A 25,534-nucleotide genomic window follows, 5' to 3' on the forward strand; every position below is an offset into this window, starting at 1 on the left:
ATCCTGCATATTTTAATTCTAGATTATTATTCTCTTGAATATTTTAACATATGTATGCATATGTTTCAACCGTGTAGGCGTTTCTAAAATATGTCTGGTAATTTGAAACATAAAAAAATATTTCTCAGATTCTTATAATTTTATTTCCAGTGAAATGTTGTGGTTTAATATCATTTACCATTTTATTTGATATTATTTATATGTCTCTAATATAATAAAATTATTTCGCTCTAACCCCTTTCTACGAAACCGACCACCACGTTCACATGAATACACCTGCCCAACTAAGGTAGTTGGACCGGAATTCTTTGCCCTGTTATGTGGTTATCATGTAAACGACAATGTGTTAACAAGACAACCAAAACAAATTGCCCAAAAGGTTAAGGCCGACATCACACAACTCAGATTTGCGTTATTTGTTTTAGATCATATTGCAAAGGCTATGCCATATCCATAGTCACACTCACACGCACATCCATTAAAACTTCGCCCTAACCTTAAGATTATTCAGCTACCCTTATTTTGTTTTTAAGATATTTCATCATAAAGTTGCCCTATGGCATTTAAGGGTGAATTTGTCTTTCTGCCCTGCTCACCTGGAAACGGAAACTAATCACAACGGTTTCCTGACAAGCGTTAAAAATATTTGCTGAGCGTTGCTTTAGTTTCATGCCATTGCATCGCTCACTGTGTAGGCTAATATATTTTATAAACGAGTTACAAGTCTGAAAATAATCTAAGGAAGCTTGAATCGCTAAATTGGCTTCGGAAGGAAGTGGGATTTTGTTAAATATGTGCTGTGAAATTTAATAAAAGTGAATTTAAAAAATATCTAAATTTATAAGTCAGATGTACAGAGGGGCGTATGAGATATATTGAAACACATACGCCCTCTCATAGAAGAGCAATTGGGCTCTTCTCAAAAAAGAGCAATTGGTCTCTCCCCATAGAAGAGCAATTGGTCTCTTCTCATAGAAGTGCAATTGGTCTCTTTTCATAGAACAGCAATTGGTCTCTTTTCATAGAAGACCCGTTGGTCTTCTTGTAAATGTTGCATAACGTTTTGATTATTTTCTAGAGCGCAAGAGCAATTGGTCTCTTTTCATGGAAGAGCAATTGGACTCTTTTCATAGAACAGCAATTGGTCTCTTTTCATAGAACAGCAATTGGTCTCTTTTCATAGAAGACCCGTTGGTCTTCTTGTAAATGTTGCATAACATTTTGATTGTTTTCTAGAGCGTATGATTATCGCCAGCACTCATACGTCACACATTATTATTGTCTAATGGTGATATTATGGTTTTACAATGCATTAATTATTTACTATTTAAATTGTTGCAATTAAAATTGTAACATATATGTAAACAGATGCACATACATTCGTTTACAGATAAGAGTTATTTATGGCAAAGCCCTATACTCCTTGGCAATTAAACCAATTTCAAGGAAAATATTTTATTAAGAAATTTTATATAATTTACATAGCAATTAACAAAAATACAAATGTACGTAGATAATAATTTAATTAAATATATGCAAAATATGAGTTGCGAGTTCAATTGAATCATCAAAAAATATTTATATTTACATAATTATAATGATGCTTAGACATTTCAATGGCTTCTTTTGCAAAGTTGACGAGAGAATGAAAATGTTTTTAGGAATTTTTTTTTTGTTCTTTATTTCAATTGTATAATTCTAGGAGAATTATTAAGTGAGGTATGAAAGGAAAGAACATATTATTTATAGAGAATTAAAAATAGAGAGTAGTATCAAATGATATATGAAAAGGACAGTCCTGTATATATCAGCCAGGAGGGACTTAAGCTGGCCGAGGTGTTTGAAGGTTGTGTGTGATGTGTCGTATAAAATACCAATTCTCTACAAATACCCCATGACGGCTAATTTAACATTAATCTGTCTGCTTTAAAAAAATAAAATTTTCTAGTCATTCGTTGTCATTATTTTCATATCCTTGTAACATCCTCTCACATTCCAAGAAAATTCATACTTTATATTTTTTTTATATGTTTTATTTTTTTATTTGGTCCCATTATAGGCGACCCTATCAATATTCTATATACCTCATCAAGATACATATTTTACATTTTCTTTTTTGTACTCAACATTACACCATCCTATTATTTTAAACCTGCAAACACGTGTCATAACTATTTTTAGAAAAACGGAAATAACATTTACGTTGAATCGTTTATTTTAGGAAAATCAAACAGCGTGTCGTTGTCACCAGCATGTTTTTCTAATGCAGCATTAAGATAAAAAAATAAAATGAAACAAACATAAAACCAAAGGCTATAGTCAGGAGGTCCATGTGATGTCATACACCACTATAATTTTCGGTAAAGTTTCTGTAAATCTGAATCCCCTTTGAATGTGTGTGGATATTTCACTTTCATATTATCCCATTTCACCCGTTCCATATTATCCCAGAGCAATTCAAAATCGTAGGCTTTTGCCCTGTCCCAATCCCATGCAAAATTATGGGTTATGAACTGTAAACTGATTGAATATAAAACCAATAAAGAAAGTCCTATAGTCGGGCGGGGCCGATTTTATGATACCCTACACCACTTTGCTAATTTAGTTGAGCTCCACATAACAAGTAAAAGTTTTTATGGGAGAATTCAATCACACACGCTATGATTATAATTATAAATTAAAATTCAACGGACTAAATATGCCGAAGCATTCGTATCTTTTAAATTCTGACTTGTATTGCCCATTTGGTGCAAAATTAATTTGAGATCAGATAAAGATATATATGGGAACTATATCCAAATCTGTACCGATCTCGATAAAATTTGGCAAAGATATTTCTGAGCTGTATTTGATATATTTCCCTGAATATCGTTGTTACGGAGTGCATATTACGGCTTTAGGTAACAAATACAACAAATCGGATGAACAATATATATGGGAGCTATAGCTATATCTGAACCGATCTTCACCAAATTTGACATACTACCTTCTAGACTAAATTCGGTTGTATGTGCCAAATTCCATCCCATTTGGGCAAATATTAGACGTTTGGTGCACAATCCAAGGTAAATCGGGCGAAGTTATATATGGGAGCTATATCCAAATCTGAACCAATCTCGATAAAATTTAGCAAAGGTATTTCTGAGCTGCATTTGATATATTTCCCCAAATATTGTTGCTACAGAGTGCATATTACGGCTGTGGAGGACAAAAATAACAAATCGGATGAACAATATATATGGGAGCTATAGCTATATCTGAACCGATTTCGATCAAATTTGGCATACTTATTTTCAGACCTAATTTGGTTGTATGTGCAAAATTCCATACTATTCGGGCTGATATTACACGTTTGATGCACAATAAAAGGCAAATCGGACGAACATATATATGGGAGCTATATCTAAATTTTGACCGATTATCTCCGATTATCAATAGGGTTCGTCCTTGGGCCAAACAAATGTTGTTTGCAAAATTTCATCTCAATCGGATAATAAATGCGACCTGCATTTTGTTCACAAGAATACATGGACAGACGGACGGACAGACGAACTGACATGTATAAATCAACTCAGAAAGAGATTCTATGCAGATCATCAAAAGGAACTATGGGTCTATCTCGTTTCCTTTTGCCTGTTACAAACAAATGCACAAAGACATAATACCCTGACCACCTTGTGGTGTAGGGTATAATCAGAAAAAAGTTTTTGGTCCATTTTATCCCTTAAATATATATTGCGAGGACCTCCAAGAATTATAAGTTTCTATCCTGATCCTAACATTGAATCCGCAGACCAAACGACCGAAACTAGAATCTTGAAATTTTTTCGCGAGGGTCAGTTTTGGACGAGTGTTAAGACTGGATTTTGATACTTCGTACAAAGAGGATACGAAAAGTACTAAAACGTACTAAAAATTAAACACTTTGTATTGGACAAAACGGAATGGGCTAGGAAATTCGAATGAGAGTCACTGATGGAGTGCAGGATAGATATACGGATGGATTTTTAGAAATTCGATTTTAAAGGTTACGAAAAATTCTAAAATGGTACCTTTTGGTGTTATGTGAACGAATAGAACTAAAAATTTATAATTTGGTATGTGAATCAAAGTTGGACAGTAAGTTTGATACATGAAGGTGGTTTTGGAAATATATACTAAGTGTGGGAACTGTACTAAATCGTACTAAATTTCGTACAGTTTGGTTAAGGGTGAATGGATGAAACAGGTATTTTGAAATTTTGTATTGAGGCGCCTGTTTGTTGTTGATTTGTGATAAAGGGGTGGTTTTGGAAATGTGTACTACAACTGCACGAAAAGTTCTAAGTAGTACTATATTTGGTACAATTTGTTATTGGATGAACAGATAGTTCTTGGAATCTAAAATTGTGTAATATGGTCGCTCTTCATGTGTAGCCTGGACATATGGAGGTAGTTTTGGAAATTTATACTAGAACTGTACGAAAAGTACCAAAATGTACTATACAGGGTGAGATGAAAAAACCGCAACCAACTTCAGACTGCTGTCACTTCTAAGCCACTCGACCGAAAGCTGTTAAAATTATTCCAGTGACAGCTCATTATATTGTTTACAAGCGTATAAAAGCATTTTGGTGCGCATTTTCCAGAAAAAAAGTTATTCGTGATGGAATTCAGGCATGATAGTGTGATTTCTTTATGTTTGGCTGGAAAACCACAAGTGGCTATCGTTAGAGCACTCCAGTATTTAAATGTGAAGAAATCTTTTGTGTAACGTACCATCGCTCGTTACCGTGAAACTGGTAACGTAGCCCGACGTCAAGGAAGTGGACGGAAGAAAACAGCAACATCAGTAGAAATGGGTCGAAAAGTAAAGGAGCGACTTAATCGAAACCCGCGTCGCTGTGGCCGAAAAATGGCTCGTGAGCTGAACATATCGCAATATTTCATTCGGCAAATATTGAAAAAATGAGCTCGGGGTAAAGCCATTGAAATTCCAAAAAGTGCAAGAACTTACACCGCAACAGAAAGATAATAGACTCAAAAGAGCTAAAGAGTTGCTTCGCTTAGCTAAAAGTGGTGAATTGCCGAATTTGGTTTTCTCCTATGAGAAAACATTCGTTGTCCTGCAGTTTGTAAACAGTTTGATCGTGTTTACTTGCCAGCTGAAAATGTGTACCTTCGGTTGGCCACCAGAACTCAAGCGCCAGCCATGGTGATGGTGTGGGCCGCCATAACAGCCGATGGTCGCTCTCCGTTCGTATTAATCGACCGCGGCATCAGAATAAATGCCGAATATTATCGAATCGAAAATATTCTGGAGGGTATATTAAAGCCCTGAGCACGCAAACATCGTGGACTTTCCCAAAGGTTCAGCACTGTCGCACTCAGCACGCGTCACCAAGAATGGTTACAAAATGAGGTTCCTCGCTTCATTTCCAGCGCACAGTGGCCACCAAAATCTCCGGATACCAATCCGTTGAACTATTGTGTCTGGAGTATTTGGAAAGCAAGGTTGGCACTAAAAATACCAATGTGTCGATCACCTCAAGCAAGCGCTCGGCCGGGAATGGGCCGAAATACCGCAGAGCAACATTCGGGCAGCGTGTGACGGTTTCATTAGCCGTTTGAAGAACACAATTCGTGCCAAAGGTTACCAATTCGAAAAAATCTAAACTTATTAAAAAAAATTGATGCTATTTCCGACATTTTTCTCTTTCATTCAATAAAATTAAAAAAAAAAAATGTTAAAATTATTAAAATTAAAAGAAAATTGTTTATAAATATTATTTTTTTCTTTTACTCTTGCCAAATGGTCAGGCTTTATCCCTTTATTGTTGTTTTTATAAAAATAACTTGTTTATAAGTGCGGTCGTAAGATTTAGAAGACTTTCCAAAAGAATTTTAGTTGAATTTAATTCTTTGGTTCCTCTTCTATTGAGCTTACGATCTCGTCACTTGGGTAAAAAATGTTTTTTGTCATAGAAGTTATTTTTGAAATAACTTCTGGGGAGAATATCCCAGACAAAAAAACAAGGGAACTGATGAGGATTGGTGGCTCTTTCCGAAACCTAGGTATTCCCTGCCTTACCCCCTGGTAAACATTACCATCGTTCTCCACTAATCAACAAACGTTGTTTTTATAAAAACAACAATAAAGGGGATAAAGCCTGACCATTTTGCAACAACAAAATACTACGGTATCCCGAATATACAAGCAGCACTGTTTTATTTTTTTCTCTATTCAAAAATATATAGATTAGGCAAATAAATTCTATGTACTTAGATTACTAACCCAAAAAGAATCAACCTTGAAATTCGTTTTGAATTCATTAAAAATTACCATTTTCAATGGGGACCAACCACATCATTACCAATATCCATAAATCCAGTGAATGACTTGATTAACATACGATGAGTGGTGATATTTTGCAGTCAATTTAACTTTGTAAAAGTTCGTTTGATTTTCTTTTCATCTTTCGTAGTTCAAGTACGTGAGGTTCTACAAAAAAAATGTATTTTCACTTTTCCATGAATTGGTTTGCGTAAAGTTTTAGTTTCTTCTTTATTTTCTTTTATGCAAATATTGTTAGTCTACTAATGCCAGGACACAAACTCAGCATCCGGAGACTAATATTCTGCACGATTGCACCAACACGGGCAAATACACAAATGCACATGCAGGCACGCACAAACACACTCGCGTTCGAGTTCAACGAAAAAAAAAAAAACAACAACGAACTGGAACTATATTTAAACAATGTCAATGTCAAGGTAAACTGTTGTAACAACTACAACTTTACTGGCTGCTACCATCAATGTAAGCACCTCTCCCAGCACCTGAGTATGGATTACAATAACAACAGCGAATAGGTGTTTTATGAGTACTCAGACACGTACTGGGTCCAACAAGTACACTCGTCTGACAGCAGCATCATCACACATAATAAAACATCAATTGACAGGTGAGCTTGGCTATTTAGCTAGGCTCACATAAACACTTTTGGAATTCACTCACGTATTATCGTAACAATAAGCTCACACATTCACACACACACACACTAATACACCCGAAATGAAACACGATTGCAATGTAGTATTTTTCCAGATTTCATTCAGAGTCTGGCAATGTTAACGATAATCGTTAACGATTTTAACAAAAAAGAAAAGCAAAAAATGTCCCAAGTTGCTGCTGCTGTTATATCTTCGGTTCGTTGCGTGCCCCAAGAGCAGAGACAACCAAATGCTTTGGAAATACTTCACAAACTAAAATATGCGTTCAGACATCAATACGTCACAGGCACAAACATCGTGGTTCCGTTTTGTTGTTACTTGCCTGAGAGGCTTTGCGTGTATTAGTGTATGTGTGTCTGTGTGTGAATATGTGTGTGTATAAAATTGCTGTGGGGCAAAAAAGGCGCCAAAATGTCTACTTCTGCTGCTGGCTCCGCTTTAACGATGCTGTACCTTCTTCTACCCCCACACACACACGCTCGAACACTCACACGAATGGGTAAAAGTGAAAGCTAAACAAACACATTCAACAAGTTTTTGTTCGAATTCAAGGACAGCATAAATGAGAGAGAGAGAGAGAAAGAGCTCAGCTGAGAGAGGTTGTATGTGTGGAATGAATCAAGAAACATGTTGCTGAAATGGAAGAAATTTATGGAAAATTGTAGACTCGGATGTCAAGGAGGAAAGGGGTACTTTCACTTTCTACCCCAAAGAGTTGAAGAAAAAAGATGTTGCATGTAGCACAGTTAAACGCAAAACACAGGGTTAAAAAGGGTTTAAGAATTTTAATGTTTCTCTTCTCGAGAATCAACGGACTGATAAACGTGGATTTTTCAAAAATATTTATTCAAGACTTATAAAGAAGGATTTCTAGAAGAACATATTAACTTGGATGTCTTAAGAATATTTTTTCACAGACATATAGTCGTAAATTTAAGACAAAATTTCAAGGACTAAAGTAAATTTTGTCAAGGACCAACGTGGGCCAATGTACATTTTTTCCAGAAAGACCTGGATTGTCAAAGGCAAGAGGATTTTTTCATATGGATTTTTGTAAGACAAACATTAATTTTTTTAAAGACTTTAAAATGTGGATTCTTTTCCGGGAACAATGTGGATTTTTCTAGGAACAACGAGGACTTTTTTCAAGGTCATAAAAACACGAGTTTTTAAAAAAATGTTTTTAAGGGCCATCTTTGATTTTTTCAAATACCCATAAATGTGTATTTTTCCAGGACCAATGCCGATTTTTTAAGGACTAATAAATGTCGATTTTTTTCAACAATCAACTTGGATTTTTTCCACGACCTGGGTTCTTCAAGGACCTATAAACGTGGATTGTTTTAAGGACGAAAGTGTTTTTTAAAAAAATAAACTTCTATTTGGAAATTTTTTAAAAAAATATTTGCAAATGGTCAGAACGAGTATTTCAAAAAAAAAAAAATATTTTCAAGGACCAATTTGAATGAATCATGGACCAGCGTGGATTTTTTCGATGGCCAACGTAAATTTTTCAAGGACCAACGTGGTTTTTGTTAAAGGTCCTATTAACGTAATTTTTTAAAGATAAATGTTAATTTTTCCATGAGCTATAAAAATGGATTTTTCCATGAGCTATAAATATGGATTTTTCAAGGAGTTATAGACGTGAATTTTCAAAAACCTCCAAACGAGGACTTTTCCAGGACCTATAAACATGGATTTTGAAAAAATCTTTTTTCCAGGACAAATTTGAATGATTTTTTCAAGGACCTATAAAAGTGAATTTTTCCCTAACCTATAAACGTGAATTTTTTACGTGAAAAAAACGTTGATATTTTTATTTTTAATGATGTTGATTTGATTTTATGTCCAGGCCACACATGAACAATGACCATAATATCATATTTAAGATTTCAAGTATTTTCTGTTCACCCAATATCAAATTGTAACAAATATATTACTATTTAGTACCTTTCGTGCACCAAAACACCCTTTTTTCACAAACGAACCACCAACAGGAATCCCAGAACAAATTTTCAAAATTCCAGTTTCATCCGTTCTCCGTAAACCAAAGCGTTCCAAATTCTGTACCATTTAATACAGTTCGCACCTTAGTACACATTTCCAAAAACCATCTTCATGTATCGAACTTAATTTCCAACATTGATTTTCATACCAAATTTCAAGTTTTTAGCTCACATTGTACCAAAATAATTTAATTTTAGAAGTTTAGTACCATTTTAGAACTTTTCGTAACCTCATAGTTTGAATTTCCAAAAACTCGTTGGTACATCTATCCAGCACTCCATCAGTTATTCTTAATCCAAATATAAATTCTAAAATTATTTTTAAAGGATCGTGTGACCCGAAAGGTAAATTTCTTTAAATATTTTATAATGGCCATCTGTATGGTTTGATATTTGGATTTTATTAAAATTGCCTTTGGCTATGAATTTTCTCAAAATATTTCCAAAATTATCACAAATCTTGGATTTTATTAAAATTACCTTTTTTCAAAATATTTCTAAAATGATGATAAACTTGATATTGAATATTATTATTATTATTATTATTATTATTATTATTATTATTATTATTATTATTATTATTATTATTATTATTATTATTATTATTGTTATTATTATTATTATTATTATTATTATTATTATTATTATTATTATTATTATTATTATTATTATTATTATTATTATTATTATTATTATTATTATTATTATTATTATTATTATTATTATTATTATTATTATTATTATATTATTATTATTATTATATTATATTATTATTATATTATTATTATTATTATTATTATATTATTATTATTATTATTATTATTATTATTATTATTATTATTATTATTATTATTATTATTATTATTATTATTATTATTATTATTATTATTATTATATTATTATTATTATTATTATTATTATTATTATTATTATTATTATTATTATTATTATTATTATTATTATTATATTATTATTAGTATTATTATTATTATTATTATTATTATTATTATTATTATTATTATTATTATTATTATTATTATTATTATTATTGTTATTATTATTATTATTATTATTATTATTATTATTATTATTATTATTATTATTATTATTATTATTATTATTATTATTATTATTATATTATTATTATTATTATTATATTATTATTATTATTATTAGTATTATTATTATTATTATTATTATTATTATTATTATTATTATTATATTATTATTATTATTATTATTATTATTATTATTATTATTATTATTATTATATTATTATTATTATTATAATTATTATTATTTTTTGTAAGGTCGATTATATTGCCAATGAATATAACATTCATTTTTACATCTCTTGCGAAATCGGAATTCTGCAAATGGGGCTACCAAGTATGGCTTGCTAATATCGATTCGAATAAATAACACTTGAAAACTGTGTTATTTTGTTATTTTGTTGAATTCAAAAATAAAATTACATTTTTAACAAGTTCTAAAACTTACCTCAAAATTGCTGTTTACAATTGTTATCCAATTTCCATATCGTGTTGGTGTTGTTCAATATTTCCTTTACATTTTTAAACTCACCCAAGAAAAATGTTTAGCAACTTTTAAAAACCTTTATCAACATTTTCTTGTTTTTGGTACAACAATAATGCAAGCATATTTACGGCAGAGTTACAAAACGAATAGAGTGAATGAATAAATAGCAGACTTACCGTTAAGGCAATACCCACGGTGGCTGAAAACGAACCCAGACGAAATTCTCCTGTATTGTATTTGACAAGGAATGAGGTTTTTCCCACCCCCGAATCGCCCAGTAGAATAGTCTAAAATTAGAACAAATCACAATTCATCAGAAATAAATACCACCACCATTTTCGTGTCTTCACATCTTCAAACCCCCTTCTCCAACCAACAACTCACTTACCTTGTGATTCACCGTATCATCGAAGGGTGGCTGATGATGAACCGGTTGCTGGAACATGCCCACCTCATCGTAATGATACGAACGCCAGCCATCGTCGTAATCTTCTATTGTATAGCCAGCGTCCTCCAAGGCATACATTTGTAAAGCTTCTCTCGGTGGCCTATAGCCTGGATAGCCGGAGGGTGCCTGGGATCGACAGTATTCGGAGGAGGCCAATGCCCCATCGCCGTAGTAGCCGGAGCCGCGAGTATAGCTATACTGTTCCTGTTCTTGTTCCTTGCGGCGTCTGGCCTCCTCCACACGTCTCTGGGTGGTCTCCGGATCCTCGAAGACATCATCGCTCATGCTGCTGGCATCATCGGGTATTTGTGACATGTTGTTGTTGTTTTTTGTTAATTTATCTTTATATAATTTTTTTTTAATTTAAGATTAGTCTCGATAGTTGCTTGATTGGTGTTTTTGGTTGTTTTTTGTTATTTTTCTAAAGTTTGTTTTATAAACTTTTAAAGTTTTGTTTTTTTTTTCAAATTAATTGATTGTTTTGGTGTTTTGGTTTGTTTGCTTCTTTTGTCAAATTTTGCTTCGTTAATTTAGATTAAATTTTGGAGATATGTTTTCTTAAAAAATATTCAAATTTAATTAAATTTTTCCTAATTAGTTTTTGGTTTTAAAGTAAATGGTGGGAGTATTTTATTTTTTTGTTTTTTTTGAGTTTCCGTTACGAAAATCTCTAGAATTTTGTTTTTGTCTTTATATTAACAGTAGTAGAAGTAGAAGCTTTTATTTATAGGAAAGTTAATTCGAGTAATGTTGTCAGAGCTTTCGTTCTAAAGCTTTGCTAGACTTTTCTTAGTTTAAGTAGTTGTTGTATATGTTTTTGTTGTTGTCAGCATCCTTTTTCCGGTTTTGGTCCTTGTTATGGTGTTGCCTTCTTATCGTTAAGCTTTCAGCAGTAAAAGAAGCTTTAAGTTTAGTGGAGTTCCTGCAACAAAAAATTGAAATTGAAAATAAAGTTGTTGGTATGTCATAACTGTTATAATTATAGCGCAATAATAAGCAAAGTAAAATTATGCTCTGAAGCAGGAAAATTCGCAGGGTGGTGCTGTGGGTGCTACTTTTCTGCCATTTTTATGCCCTTCACCATACATAGTATGGAGGGTACATTAAGTTCATCATTCCCTTTGTAACTTATCGATATAATAATTTTAGACATAACAAAGTATATATATTCCTGATCAGCGTAAAATTCTAAGACGATTTAGCCCTGTCCGTCCGTCTGTTGTAATCACTCTAGAGTCAAAACGAATAAAGATAGTAAGCTAAAATTTTGCACAGATCAGTGTGCTATATCGGACCACGATCTCGTATAGCCCTATAGCGATACCCCGATATTCGTTTTTTGATAATTGTAGCCAAATTTTTCAATAAAATTGTCTGAAAATTTGTGAAAACTTCCTTCTGAGTACTTTACCCCCTGGAAGAGAATTCTCTATGTTGGTTCACGATATCGTTTATCAGATATAGCTATAGCTCCCATATATATTGTTCATTCGATTTGTTATTTTTGTCCTCCGCAGCCGTAATATGCACTCTGTAACAACAATATTTGGGGAAATATATCAAATACAGCTCAGAAATACATTTGCTAAATTTTATCGAGATCGGTTCAGATTTGAATATAGCTCCCATATATAACTTCGTCCGATTTAATTTGTATTGTACACCAAACGTCTAATATTTGTCCAAATGGAATGGAATTTGGCACATGTGACCGAATTGAGTCTAGAAGCTAGTATGCCAAATTTGATCGGTTCAGATATAGCCATAGCTCCCATATATATTGTTTATCTGATTTATTGTATTTGTTACCCACAGCCGTAATATGAACTCCGTAACAACGATATTCAGGGAAATATATCAAATACAGCTAAGAAATAGTGGAAGGTATTCAAAGTTCGGCCCGGCCGAACTTACTGCTTTCTTAACTTATAATATATTACAAGGAGAAATTAATTTTTGCCATTAATTTCTAAATGCCACTTAATTTGGTTTTGGATGAAGAAATAGAGCTAGAATTATGAAATCTGATATGGATGTCACTGTTGGTGTCTGTAGTTGGAAATACGTAATATGAATGTACGAAAAGTGTAAAATACCGTTGAGTGTTGCGTTAGAGTGGAATTCTGAAATTTGGTATTGAGGCGACTGTTGGTGTCTTGGGTGAAGAGAAGGAGGTGTTTGTCCTCCTTCTTATTGTATTACCAATAGATCCTCTCAATGAAGACCAATAGATCTTTGATGGATACGTATTATATATTTTCTTATAGAAAGCCTAGAGGTCTTCTTAGAAATACCTACAAGACCTATGATGCCTTATGATGCATAGAAGACTAACACGCTATATTTGAGAAGGCAACCGGGCCTTTTATAGGACAATAGCTCTTCTTTTTGAATAGGCTTTTTTCACCAAACAATACATTGCCTTCTTCTTCTCTCCTTTGTTATTTTTGTTGCTTTTGCTGTTTTCTTCTTCTCTTTCTTTTATTGGCTTTAGTAAACCATCAACTGGAGATATAGCAGAAGAATCGGAGGTACCTCAAGAAAATTTTGTTTTTGAATGCACATATCTATTGATCGGTTATAGATACACTCTTCAAAGTTAGATCAGTACAAAAATAAATTTTGCTAAGTGATTTTAATAATCGGTCTAGATTTGGATATAGCTCCGATATATATTCTCGGCCGATTTCACATATTTGCTGCAACAAACACTGGATGTTTGTCCGATTCCAATGAAATTCGGAATGAGTGGTACAAGAATATATTTACCAAATTATATTGAAATCGGTTCAGATTCCGATATAGCTCCCATATATATTTTCGATCAATTTCGTTTATTTGATGTACCAAACACAATATGTACATTCGATTCCAATAAAATTTGTACGGAATTTAAACAGAAAATAATGCCAAATTTTATTGAAATCTGTTCATAATTTGATTTAGCTCCCGTATATATTTTCGGCCGATCTCACATATTTCATGAAACAAACATTGTATGTTTTTCCGATTCTAATAAAATTTTGCAATGAGTGACGGAATTTGGTAAAAAAAAAATAAATTTGCGAAATTATATGGAAATCGGTTGAGGTCTAATATAGCTTCCATATAGAGATCTTCAAATCCGAAATTTGAAACACTTCCTGTAAATAACGTCATTATATAGATTGGTATCCTTATGTGGTGGCTATAAGAAAGCGTAGACCCGGCCCATTTTATCCTTCCAACTTGCAAAATACACATGTGTGCAAAATTTTAGCCTTTTATATCAATTCGTTCCAAAGATAGCGTGATTACAACAGACAAAGGGACTCACTGAAAGACAGACGGACAACGCTAAGTCGTCTTAGAATTTTACGCTGATCAAGAATATATATACTTTGTTGGGCCTGACATGACATTTCTAGGAGTTACTTACGGAAGGACAAAATTAATAAACCCTCCATAGTATTGTGGAGGGTATAAAAACAATATGTGTTCGAAAGCATTACAATAAATACATTTGTATACCCTACAACACTATGTGTTGGGGGTATTATAAGTTCGGTTGGGCCAAAAATTATGTAACACCTCGAAATATTGGTTTCCCACATAGGAAAGTATATATGGAAGTTCCTATCTCGCCGAGCTGAGTCGATCTAGCTATGTATGTCCGTCCGTCTGTCCATGTTAATTTGTAATCACTCTACAGGTCGCAATTGTGGCCCAATCCCCACGAAATTAAAAATTGAGGGGGGTTAGGGCCAGAATAGAACCCTATCATTTTTGGAGATGATCGCATAATATATATGGGTTGAAATGGACTAAAAACTGAAAAATTTCCTGATTTTGCAGTTGCTCTACAGGTCGCAATTATAGACCAATCGAAGCGGAAGTTAACACGGCTCTAGGGATCAGGGCTGGGCAGAAATTTTGAGGGTCATCGGGTAATATTTAGTGAGTGAAATAGACCATAACATTTGTGTTAAAGTTAAATTTTCCATTAAACCTCGAATATTTTTAATCCCGGCGAAATCACAAATAGACGAAAAGGTCAATTCTGATAAATATATCGGATATATATAGAGAGATATATACAATGTGTATATACAAAAGGAGGGTATGTTAGCTAGAATGCTTATATCTCAAGAATGGCTGGACCGATTTTGACAAATGTTGTCAATTCTGAATACCCTCTTGGCATAAAAGTATAAAATCTAAAAAATCGCATAAAAAGACGCTTATAATGATGTTAATATTGATTTTGTAGTATTTTGTGACATTTTTTTTATTTTTTCATATTTTGAAAATTTTTGTGAGGATCAGACAAAATATTGAAGTGTATATTTTGTAAAATTTTTTCACCTTACAACACAGGTTGGGGATATTATATACAGATTGCAATTATCGTCCGATCCTTACGAAAATTTTCACGAGGATAGGGTTAGGCTCAGAAGGTCTATGCCTATTGTTTTCAAAGATGCCCGCAATATATTTAGGGATTGAAATGGACCAACAACTAAAAATGTTCCTGATTTTGCATCCGTTATAAAGGTCATCAATAGAAACCAAAGGACACGAAATCTCGCATAAAGTTAGAGGTTTGAACAGCGGGTAGAATAGACTATAGTAGTCCATTTTTGTGTGAAAAAATACCAACATTATTTACAGGCGATATCTTCTAAAATACACAAAAGGTGAACTTCTGGCTTTTTGGCAAATATCGTAGACAAGCAAATCATATGGATGGGTTTCAATTTGGAAATGCAGAGGGGCCTCTTGCTTTTGGAGATGATTGCAAAATATTAGGGGTTAAAATGAACCAAAAAACAGAAAAAATGTCCTGATCACACAATTGAAGCCAATCGACACTCCTAAGAAAAGAGTTAAGGAGAGGGAAGAATTCTAGCATTTTAAATGACCATTGGATTATATTTAGCTGTAAAATGGACCACAACAACTAACAGCACGGCGGAGTGCGTAAATATTGGGCAAATGTCCCTTGTCACAATGCTAAGGGTAATATCTGGGCAGTGCTCCGTGACATAATTACAAAAGCGAAATCTTCCAAAATGGATTTGGACATAAGAGGGCTTCTAACATGTTATAGTGTTGTAGGGTATCACATGGTCGTCCCTGCTCGGCTATAGACTTTGCTTACTTGTTATATTCTTGAATTTGTTTTTTTTTTTTATTTAAAACCCACAAAATATAATAAAAATAAAACAGTGTTGGCTTGTTTGTTCGGGATACCGTAGTTGTTTTTATAAAAACATCGTTTGTTTATTAGTAGAGAACGATGATAATGTTTAACAAGTGGAGAAAGATGTAAATGTTTATAAGTGCGGTTGTAAAATTTAGAAGACTTTCCAAAAGAATTTCAGTTTTATTTAATTCTTTGGTTCCTCTTCTATTGAGCTTACGATCTCGTCAATTGGGTAAAAAAATGTTTTTTTGTCATAGAAGTTATTTTTAAAATAACTTCTGGGGAGAATATCCTAGACAAAAAACAAGGGAACTGATGAGGATTGGTGGCTCTTTCCGAAACCTAGGTATTCCCTGCCTTACCCCCTGGTAAACATTACCATCGTTCTCCACTAAAAAACAAAGGTTGTTTTTAAAAAAACAACAATAAAGGGATAAAGCCTGAACATTTTGCAACAACAATATAATAAAAATAAAATTTGAATTGCATATAAAATCTAAAGGATTGGCGAAGTACACAGTCTTCAGCTATTTAAATATAAAATTGATGTTTCAAAAATCCTCTCTCCCTGCCCCAAAGAAAAAACCTGGCAACCCTATGAATAATTTGAAATGCAAACTTACCTTTAAGAAGAAGCTTTTGCACAAATTCCATTTACTTTGTGTATTCGTAAACAAATGGCGGCCTTTTTTTGCGTTTCCTCTTTGACTTTGGAATTCTCTACTTTTTCGCGGTTTGCAATAATTTTCGGTTAAATATTTAAATTGGTGTTATGTCTTTAATTGAACTTAAGAACTGTTAAGGTCTGTATTTTTTTTTTTTATTTTTTATTTATTAACTGTTGTAAATTTCATTGTTAAATTCTCACTCGTTTTTTTTTTTTTTTTTGTTTTATTGGATTATATTTGGTCCATGGAACATTGTATTGTTGTTATTCAGAGAGAAAGTTAAGAGAGAGAGAGTTTTCCTTATTTATAAAGAATTTTTAATTTATTGTTAAATTATTAATGATGACTTTATTTAAGTGTTTTGTTTACCCTCGAATCTGACAGTTCTGTTGTATTTTCTCTCCCGTTTGTTTATTGCTGAAAGCGAGCGGGAAACAATGCTGAGAGCTTTTCTGGTTTTGTTTACCTTTTTTTCTGGAGTACATGTGTGTTTTAGTTGACATAAATCTTTTGTTTTGTTTTAGTGTCACACACAGCCATTGGCATTTTTATTGAGAGCACAAATCACACTCAGAGAAAAGAGAGAGAGAGAAAGTTTTTGGAATTGTGAGACCACTGAGAGCTACCACTTTGCAGGGAAATAATGTGCGTATGAGAGTTTGTGACATAAATGGTATGAGAGAGACGAGAACGATTGACAAAAGGACCCAAAGCTAATATTTGACACAGTTTGTTTTGAGGAAATTTCAATGGTATTTTCTTTTTGTTTTGGCAGTATTTTTCTTCTTTGTATTCAAATTGTTATTGTGATGCGTATTTCTCGGAGTCTATAATATATTTATTTTGCGGTTAATGTTGACTTCTTCTGCTCCTTTTCTTGTTTTTTGGTATCCTTTTAGTATTTTAATGCGTAATAGAGTTATGGATTTGGAATTGTGGAATTGGCTATTGGATTTTCTATTTATTAGTGGTCTGTACTTTTTTTTTGACACTTCACGTTGTGGGAGTAGAACTTTTTTATTTAAATTTGGACTAACATTGAACTATTGTTTTTGCGTTTATTTCACTTAAATTTGTTTTAATAAATTCCCTAAATGATTATTCGTTATGGTTATCGGCTGTTGTTTTTGTTGCAATTCTTTACCCGTGACCAGTTTTAGTTACTTCAATCGAAATATTATTTACTCTAACTTATGTATGTAGGTATGTATGTTGTATAGCTATGTCTATATTTTCTTTAATTATTCTAGTCTTTTGTTTATTAAATATTATAACGAACTACAAAAATTGGTGTTATTCGTTTGAAACTAAAGCACAAAGTTATATTTTACTAGGGGGTGGAGGGGTGGTTTCCCCTTTATCTAATTACATTCAATTGCTTGGGTATGTGTTTCTCAAATAAGTACAGCGGTACATATGGTATTTTTTTCTAAATATTAAATTTTTGTCACATATCTATTTCTCTTTTTTTTTCTTGCTTGGGTCTTGGAATTTCACACATAGACCGCCCGACCGACCGACCGACGTATCACAGAATTTCTTGCTTAAATTTTTGCTTGAAAAGTTCTACATTCTTAAATCCCTTTCCTTTTGCTGACGATTGTTTCTCTGTTCGTTCCTTCTTTGGCATGAAAATGTCCTTTTAACACCAATATTGGACTTCTTTTTCGTCGTCGTGTGTGGATGTGTGTGTCTAAAGACTTTTTTCGTTTTGTTCTTAGGATGACCGATTAAAATTGTGGTACCCCAACCACTTTTTCCCATTTTTTATTAGCCTTCGGCAACATTTTTATTCATTTCACAGATATGTTGCACATTTTTTTAACACATTTTCCTTCTTGTAGTTATTTTCTTTTCTTTCAAAATTTTCCAATTTATCCCATTTTTCCTCAATTTATAGTTATTTGATTGTTCTTCCTAAATTATAGTCTATTTAGTTGTTTCGTTCGTTTTTGCTTAATATTAAGTTGTTCTCTCCGTTAAATCTACACCGATACTAAAGAATGCCTTTGACATTTCGGCAATACATTGACCGACATTTAAGGCGCATACCACAAACACCAAGAGAGCCATTGGTACAAGAGTAACATTGAGAGCGAGAGTGGGCCAATTGTGTTTGTTGGCATTTCCAAACATGACAGTGATTTCAGCGTTTCATTCAGAAAACGTCCAACAACCCACTTCATTATGACATACCACCCATGCCATGTGCTATTATCATATTTCCTGCAACGCTGCTCATGAGAGTGCAATGGAGAGAAAGAGAGTGTGTGTGTGTTAAAACGGAAACCATTGAGAAGTAACATGAACACATTGGGGTTGCCATGTAGTTTTATTGAATATGGGTGGTCAATGGTATTATGTTTAATAGAAAAAAAAAATAACTTATAATTCGAAAAAATAATGTTGAATAATACCATGTTCACATAGTAGGTAAATCACTGGCTAATTATAAAATATCAATGAATTCCCCTAACATTATTTTAAGTAATAATTACATCTACGCGTAAATATATATTCCTAACAAATGAGAACATTTCTCGAAAAAATAATCTATACTATAAAAAACTTAAATTTTAAAACTTTTCAGGAACATTAAAATCATGAATTTAAATATAAAATATTAAATGATGTAAATGCACTCAAATAAAAATTGTTTTTATATTTTTATTCCTCTTTAGATACGAGCTTAATGACCTGATATGTGCAGCAGCACTATAACTAGATGTATGCATTGGAAGCAATGTAACTGTTGTGGATAAAAATCCATCACAAACTTTGCCATGAAAAAGATTCGCTAATTCGAACTTGGAGGGTTTCTGGTGTTTAATTTGCACATTCTTAATCACAATAAGTTCGAAATAAATACTATTTACCAAAGAACGACCTTTGTAAGGCGTCATCCACACCAAATATGCCTGATGAGCAGCTTAAACAACGACGAAATACGTCGCATAGTAATGGGTGCGTGAAAGTGTATATCCGGTTTTCCTTTTGATTGCAAATTTTAGATCATTAAGCTCGTTTCGAAAGAGAAATAAACACATAAATCATAAACATATAATCTACGCCTTAACAAAGCAAAACTCAAAAATTAAAAACCAAGGTAAAAAGTATCAGTCGAATTTGCCGACAGATGTATACCCTCAGCCAATGTCTGATTATTTAAAAATATATTTTGACATGTGTTATGATTATTCAAACTATTGACCCTCTATGGAGTAGGTTCCAAAGGAATGGGCCAATACCGTATCTTTGGTATAGGAACCATATGACAGGTTTGGACTACATTGGTAAATTATTTCACATTATATGAGATATGTGATAATTTTTAGAAAATGTTGAAATATGCGGGGGTTACCTAAACGACCAAAGTACTCCATTTTCATACTTCATCTAATACAGATAAATATAATGCCAAAATTACAGGAAAATCGAACATTTATATTCAATTTTATGCGAAATCATAAATTCCGTATTCATCTCAGGTTTCTGGTTGAGAGAAATATTTGGATATAGCAAATTGTAAAGAATCGTTGACTTGTTTCGCAAGTTATGACAGATAAAAATATTAAAAATTGTGACCCTTTGTGGTTGAGGTACCAGAAGGGGTTCGCAGATATATAATCTTCACAATAGATGTGTGTAAGAATTTGAAGAGAGTGGGATGCTTATTTTGCTTTCTTTGAGAGCTTTGTTTTTCAAAATTTTGAACCATATGTGAGGGAGAAGAAATCGTCTAATCTCTACCATTTTTATAACAGATCTTATGTTGATGGAAACATTGAGATGCACAAAGTTCGAATGAAATCGGATGTTAATTTCGCGTTTTATGAGCTTCATGGATATTCAAAATGTTGAGCCTTTGGAGGGAGGGGGTAGGTATCAGAAGAAGTGGGCCGATATATCCCACCCTCTGAGCAGATCTTGTGTTAGTTGAAATATTGGGATGTGTGAAATATGAAAGTGAACCGAATGCTTATTTCGGATTTTATGATTGTTTTTGTTATTTAAAACATTGACCCTTTGTGGGGGAGGTACCGGAAGGAATGGTCCGATCTCTACCATATTTATAATAGATCTTGTGTTGATAGAAACATTGAGATCTACCAAGTCTGAAGGGAATTGGATGTTAATTTCGTGTTTTTGAGCTTCATGGATATTCAAAATGTTGAGCCTTTGGAGGGAGGTATCAGAAGGAGTGGGCCGATATATCGCACCTTCCCAGCAGATTTTGTGTTTGTAGAAATATTGGGATGTGTGAAATATGAAGTGAGCCGGATTTTATGATTGTTTTTTGTTATTTAAAACTTTGACCCTTTGTGGGAGAGGTACCGGAAGAAATCGTTTAATCTCTACCATCTTTATAACAGATCTTGTGTTGATGGAAACATTGAGATGTACCAAGTCTGAATGGAATCGGATGTTAATTTCGCGTTTTATGACCTTCCGAGCAGATCTGGTGTTAATTGGAATATTGGGATGTGTGAAATTTGAAGTGAACCGGATGTCTATTTCGGATTTTATGATTGTTTTGGTTATTTACAACTTTGACCCTTAGCGGAATGGTCCGATCTCTACCATATTTATAACAGATATAGCGTTGATAGAAATATCGAGATGTACCAAGTCTGAATGAAATCGGATGTTAATTTCGCGTTTTATGAGCTTCATGGATATTCAAAATGTTGACCCTTTGGAGGGAGGGGGGAGGTATCAGAAGGAGTGGGCCGATATATCCCACCTTCCCAGCAGATTTTGTGTTTGTAGAAATATTGGGATGTGTGAAATATGAAGTGAACCGGACGCCTATTTTAGATTTTTGATTGTTTTGCTTATTTAAAACGTTGACCCTTTGGGGGGGGGAGGTACCAGAAGGAGTTGAACGACATATTTCCGTTTTCACACCAGAGCTTTGATTCGTAAAAATATTGTGATGTGTGAATTTTGAAAAGAATCGGTTTCTTTCATCACCTTTTATAAGAGTTATAATTATTCAAAATGTTGACCCTTTGTGTGGGAGGTACTTCATGAAGTGTAGCGATATTATTAATTTTCGCACCTGACCTAGCACTGATGTAAATATTACGATTTGCATAGTTGGAGCCAAATCGGATTATCCTTTCTTTTTCTGTGCATCATTTTTTTTTTTTTTTTTTTTTTTTTGAAAATTTTAACATTTGTAAAGCCTTTATTTCTATGAGGCACGTTTTGACCGTATCAAATGATATATGTATACCCTCTCTAGCCATAATAACTTCTTTATGTCCTCTTATTCCAAAGCTAAAAGTTTTCCTCTGTTCCAGATATTGCAAGGGAAGGAAAATTGGATATCGTAATAAAAACTTTTACATTCTTGCACTTCTGGAACGATATTGATTAAACCGTTCAAACAATTCTACAATAATTTATACTAGCATGCTTGTAGCTTGCCAAATTTTCGAGATTTTAGAACCAGTTGTTTCAGAGTTAATTATTTTATTCTTGTTATTTATTTTTTTATTTTAATTTACTTTCAATTTTGATAAACACACACTTTAACAGTTTTTCACATGCTGTGCTTTAGCTTAGCCGAGAAATGCCTATGTAATACGACAGCATTCCTTAGCATGAAAACATGACTGCCTTTAAGTCATATCCGATTTCTCTCAAGAAGCATGAAAGGCAATGATTTTTTAATTTCGTTTTTGCTTTTGACAAAAAAAAATATTTTACACATTTTCTTTTGTTTTCCCACTTGTTTTATTATTTTTCTGATTTCCACTTTCACTTCAAATAAATTTAATTTCCTATCTATAATACGGCGACCGATGATCGAACACTTTGAAATGCCAAAACACAATGATAATAATTTGTTGCAATGTTGGAACTATGCCCCCATTTTTGGCTTTTAACACTGTTGCACAGTTTCACAGAAAGGGATTTGACAACGTTATATCTCGGCAGTTAAAGGACTGCATCATTCCATAAAGGTGTGTGTGTGTGTGTTCACTTTTTGCATCAATGTCTCCATCAATAGCTAAGCTAACAGTGTTGACAATTTACTATGTATGTGTGTATGTTTTCGTTTATGCATATACGTACGTACTACGTATGTGTGCATGTATATCTGTTAGTTACTGTTGGATTATAGACTGTCCTGTCCGGATATTGTGTTATTGCTTCAATTGTTGATTCCTGGAAAATCGGTGTTAGTTGAAGTTTACTGGTAGACGACAGGCCATCGTATGAGAAGAATAATATCAACGTTATTCTGTTAATAGATTTAGCACAATGAATCTTGTCCATAGAAAAACTCAAGAAAATTTTGTAACAAGAGAAGTCTTTAAGGCATCATCTGGTCCCTAAAATGTGTATAGAACAATATTTGGGGCAATCATTTCATTTCCTATCCCACCTTTTTTCATGATTCTGCAAAGGACTACTTAAGAAAATTTTTTTTCGAGACCCACATAAGTTCAAATCCTGAATTTTTCGAACACTGTTACCATAGATTCCTCCAGACTAAATATTTCGTGAAATCGGGGATTTTGAAGAATATTTCTTCATATCGTTTTTAATCGTAAATTTTTTAATTTTTTTCAGTTCAAATTATGTATTTTTAGCAATATTTTTGAAATAATGCATCTTTTAAGAATCATTTTTATTCAGACCAAATCATGAATTTTTAAGACAAATTCATGTATTTTTAAAAATTATTTTTTAAATGGTAAATTTTTAAGAACATTTTAGGAAATCGGTGACTTTTCATAATTATTTTTTAGGACTTAAATTTAAAATATAGTTTTTTACAATTGTTAATTTTTAAGAATATTTTGTGAAATTGTGGATTGTTCAAAAATAATTTTAAGACTTGGATTGTTTATGTGTATTTTTAGCGATATTTTTTTAAATCTTAGATTTTTAAAGAATTATTTTTTATTTGGGATTTTTGTGGATTTTTAAGAATATTTTTAGGTCAAATATGGTATTCTGGTGTTTTTAAATATATATATTTTAGTTAGATAGCGATTTTTTTTTGAAAATAGTTTTTTTCCATAAATCGTGAATAACATACTCCTATTTTCTAAAAATTAAAATTGTTGTTTTTTATTTAAAAAAATGTAAGTCGTGTATTCTTTATTTTTTATTGAATTATTAATATTTCATAAAAAATAATCATTTTAAAATTTATTTATTTCAGTTTCTTTTTTAAATTTAAGTTTAGAATTTTTTGCTAGTATTGGATTTCTAAAAATTTTTATTAAGTCGTGGATTTTTTTTTAACACTTTCAAAATTTTCGATTTACAAACAAATTAGAAGATATCGGAGACTTTTAGTAATATATTTTTATATTGTTTTCAATTATAATATTATTTTTCAAATTTTAAATTATATTTATATGGGCGCTGTACGATATCGTGGACAAAAGAAAGATTGGTGCAAAATTTTAGATTCCTATACAGGGTGAGATGAAAAAACTGCAACCAACTTTAGACTGCTCGTCCAGTCGTCCGACAGCTGTTAAAATTATTCCAGTGACAGCTCATTATATTGTTTATAAGAGCACAAAAGCATTTTGGTGAGAATTTTCCAGAAAAATGCTTGGATGGAATTCAAGCGTGATAGTGTGATTTCTTCACATTTGGCTGGAAAACCACAAGTGGCTATCGTTAGGTCACTTCAGCATTTAAATGTAAATAAATCTTTTGTGTCTCGTACCATCGCTCGTTACCGTGAAACTGGTAGCGTAACCCGACGTCAAGGAAGTGGACGGAAGAAAACAGCAACATCAGCAGAAATGGTTCGAAAAGTAAAGAAACGACTTGATCGGAACATGCATCGCAGTGGCCGAAAAATGGCTCGTGAGCTGAACATATCGCAATATTCCATTCGACAAATATTGAAAAATGAGCTCGGGGTAAAGCCATTGAAGTTCCAAAAAGTGCAAGAACTTACACCGCAACAGAAAGAAAATTGACTCAAAAGAGCTAAAGAGTTCCTTCGCTTAACCGAAAGTGGTGAACTGCCGAATTTGGTTTTCTCCGTCTCCGATGAGAAAACATTCGTTGTCCAGCAGTTTGTAAACAAACAAAATGATCGTGTTTACTTGCCAAGCTGCTGAAAATGTGCACCTTCGGTTGCCCACCATGGCGATGGTGTTTGCCGCCATATTAGCCGATGGTCGCTCTACGCTCGTATTAGTCGACCGTGGCATCAGAATAAATGGTAGCGTAGCCCGATGTCAAGGAAGTGGACGGAAGAAAACAGCAACATTAGCAGAAATGGTTCGAAAAGTAAAGAAGCGACTTGATCGAAACCCGCATCGTAGTGGCCGAAAAATGGCTCGTGAGCTAAACATATCGCAATATTCCATTCCTCAAATATTGAAAAATGAAATTTCAAAAAGTGCAAGAACTTACACCGCAACAGAAAGAAAATAGACTCAAAAGAGCTAAAGAGTTGCTTCGCTGTGCCGAAAGTGGTAAACTTCCGAATTTGGTTTTCTCCGATAAGAAAACATTTGTTGTACAGCAGTTTGTAAACAAACAAAATTATCGCGTTTACTTGCCAAAGAGGTCAGCTGAAAATGCCCACCTTCGATTGGCCACCAGAACTCAAGCGCCGGTCATGGTGATGGTGTGGGCCGCCATAACAGCCGATGGTAGCTCGACCGTGGCATCAGTATAAATGCCCAATATTATCGCGAAA

At 33.0% G+C, this 25,534-nt stretch overlaps 1 protein-coding gene across 1 annotated transcript in view; it reads right to left on the bottom strand.

Annotated features, from left to right (window-relative positions):
• Positions 1 to 18,959, bottom strand: part of LOC131800712 (ras-related protein Rab-26-like) — a 136,772-nt gene extending 117,813 nt beyond the window's left edge. Inside the window, exons 1-3 of the mRNA XM_059118389.1 lie at positions 16,798 to 18,959; positions 10,930 to 11,911; positions 10,718 to 10,828 (exon numbers count right to left, since the gene is read on the bottom strand). Coding sequence (XP_058974372.1) covers positions 10,718 to 10,828; positions 10,930 to 11,304 — 486 coding nt within the window. The 5' untranslated portion in view covers positions 11,305 to 11,911; positions 16,798 to 18,959. The remainder of the gene's footprint in view (positions 1 to 10,717; positions 10,829 to 10,929; positions 11,912 to 16,797) is intronic.
• Positions 18,960 to 25,534: the final 6,575 nt, after the last annotated feature.

This window comes from Musca domestica, unplaced genomic scaffold (genome assembly GCF_030504385.1).
Source record: "Musca domestica strain aabys unplaced genomic scaffold, Musca_domestica.polishedcontigs.V.1.1 124, whole genome shotgun sequence".
Lineage (NCBI taxonomy): Eukaryota > Metazoa > Arthropoda > Insecta > Diptera > Muscidae > Musca > Musca domestica.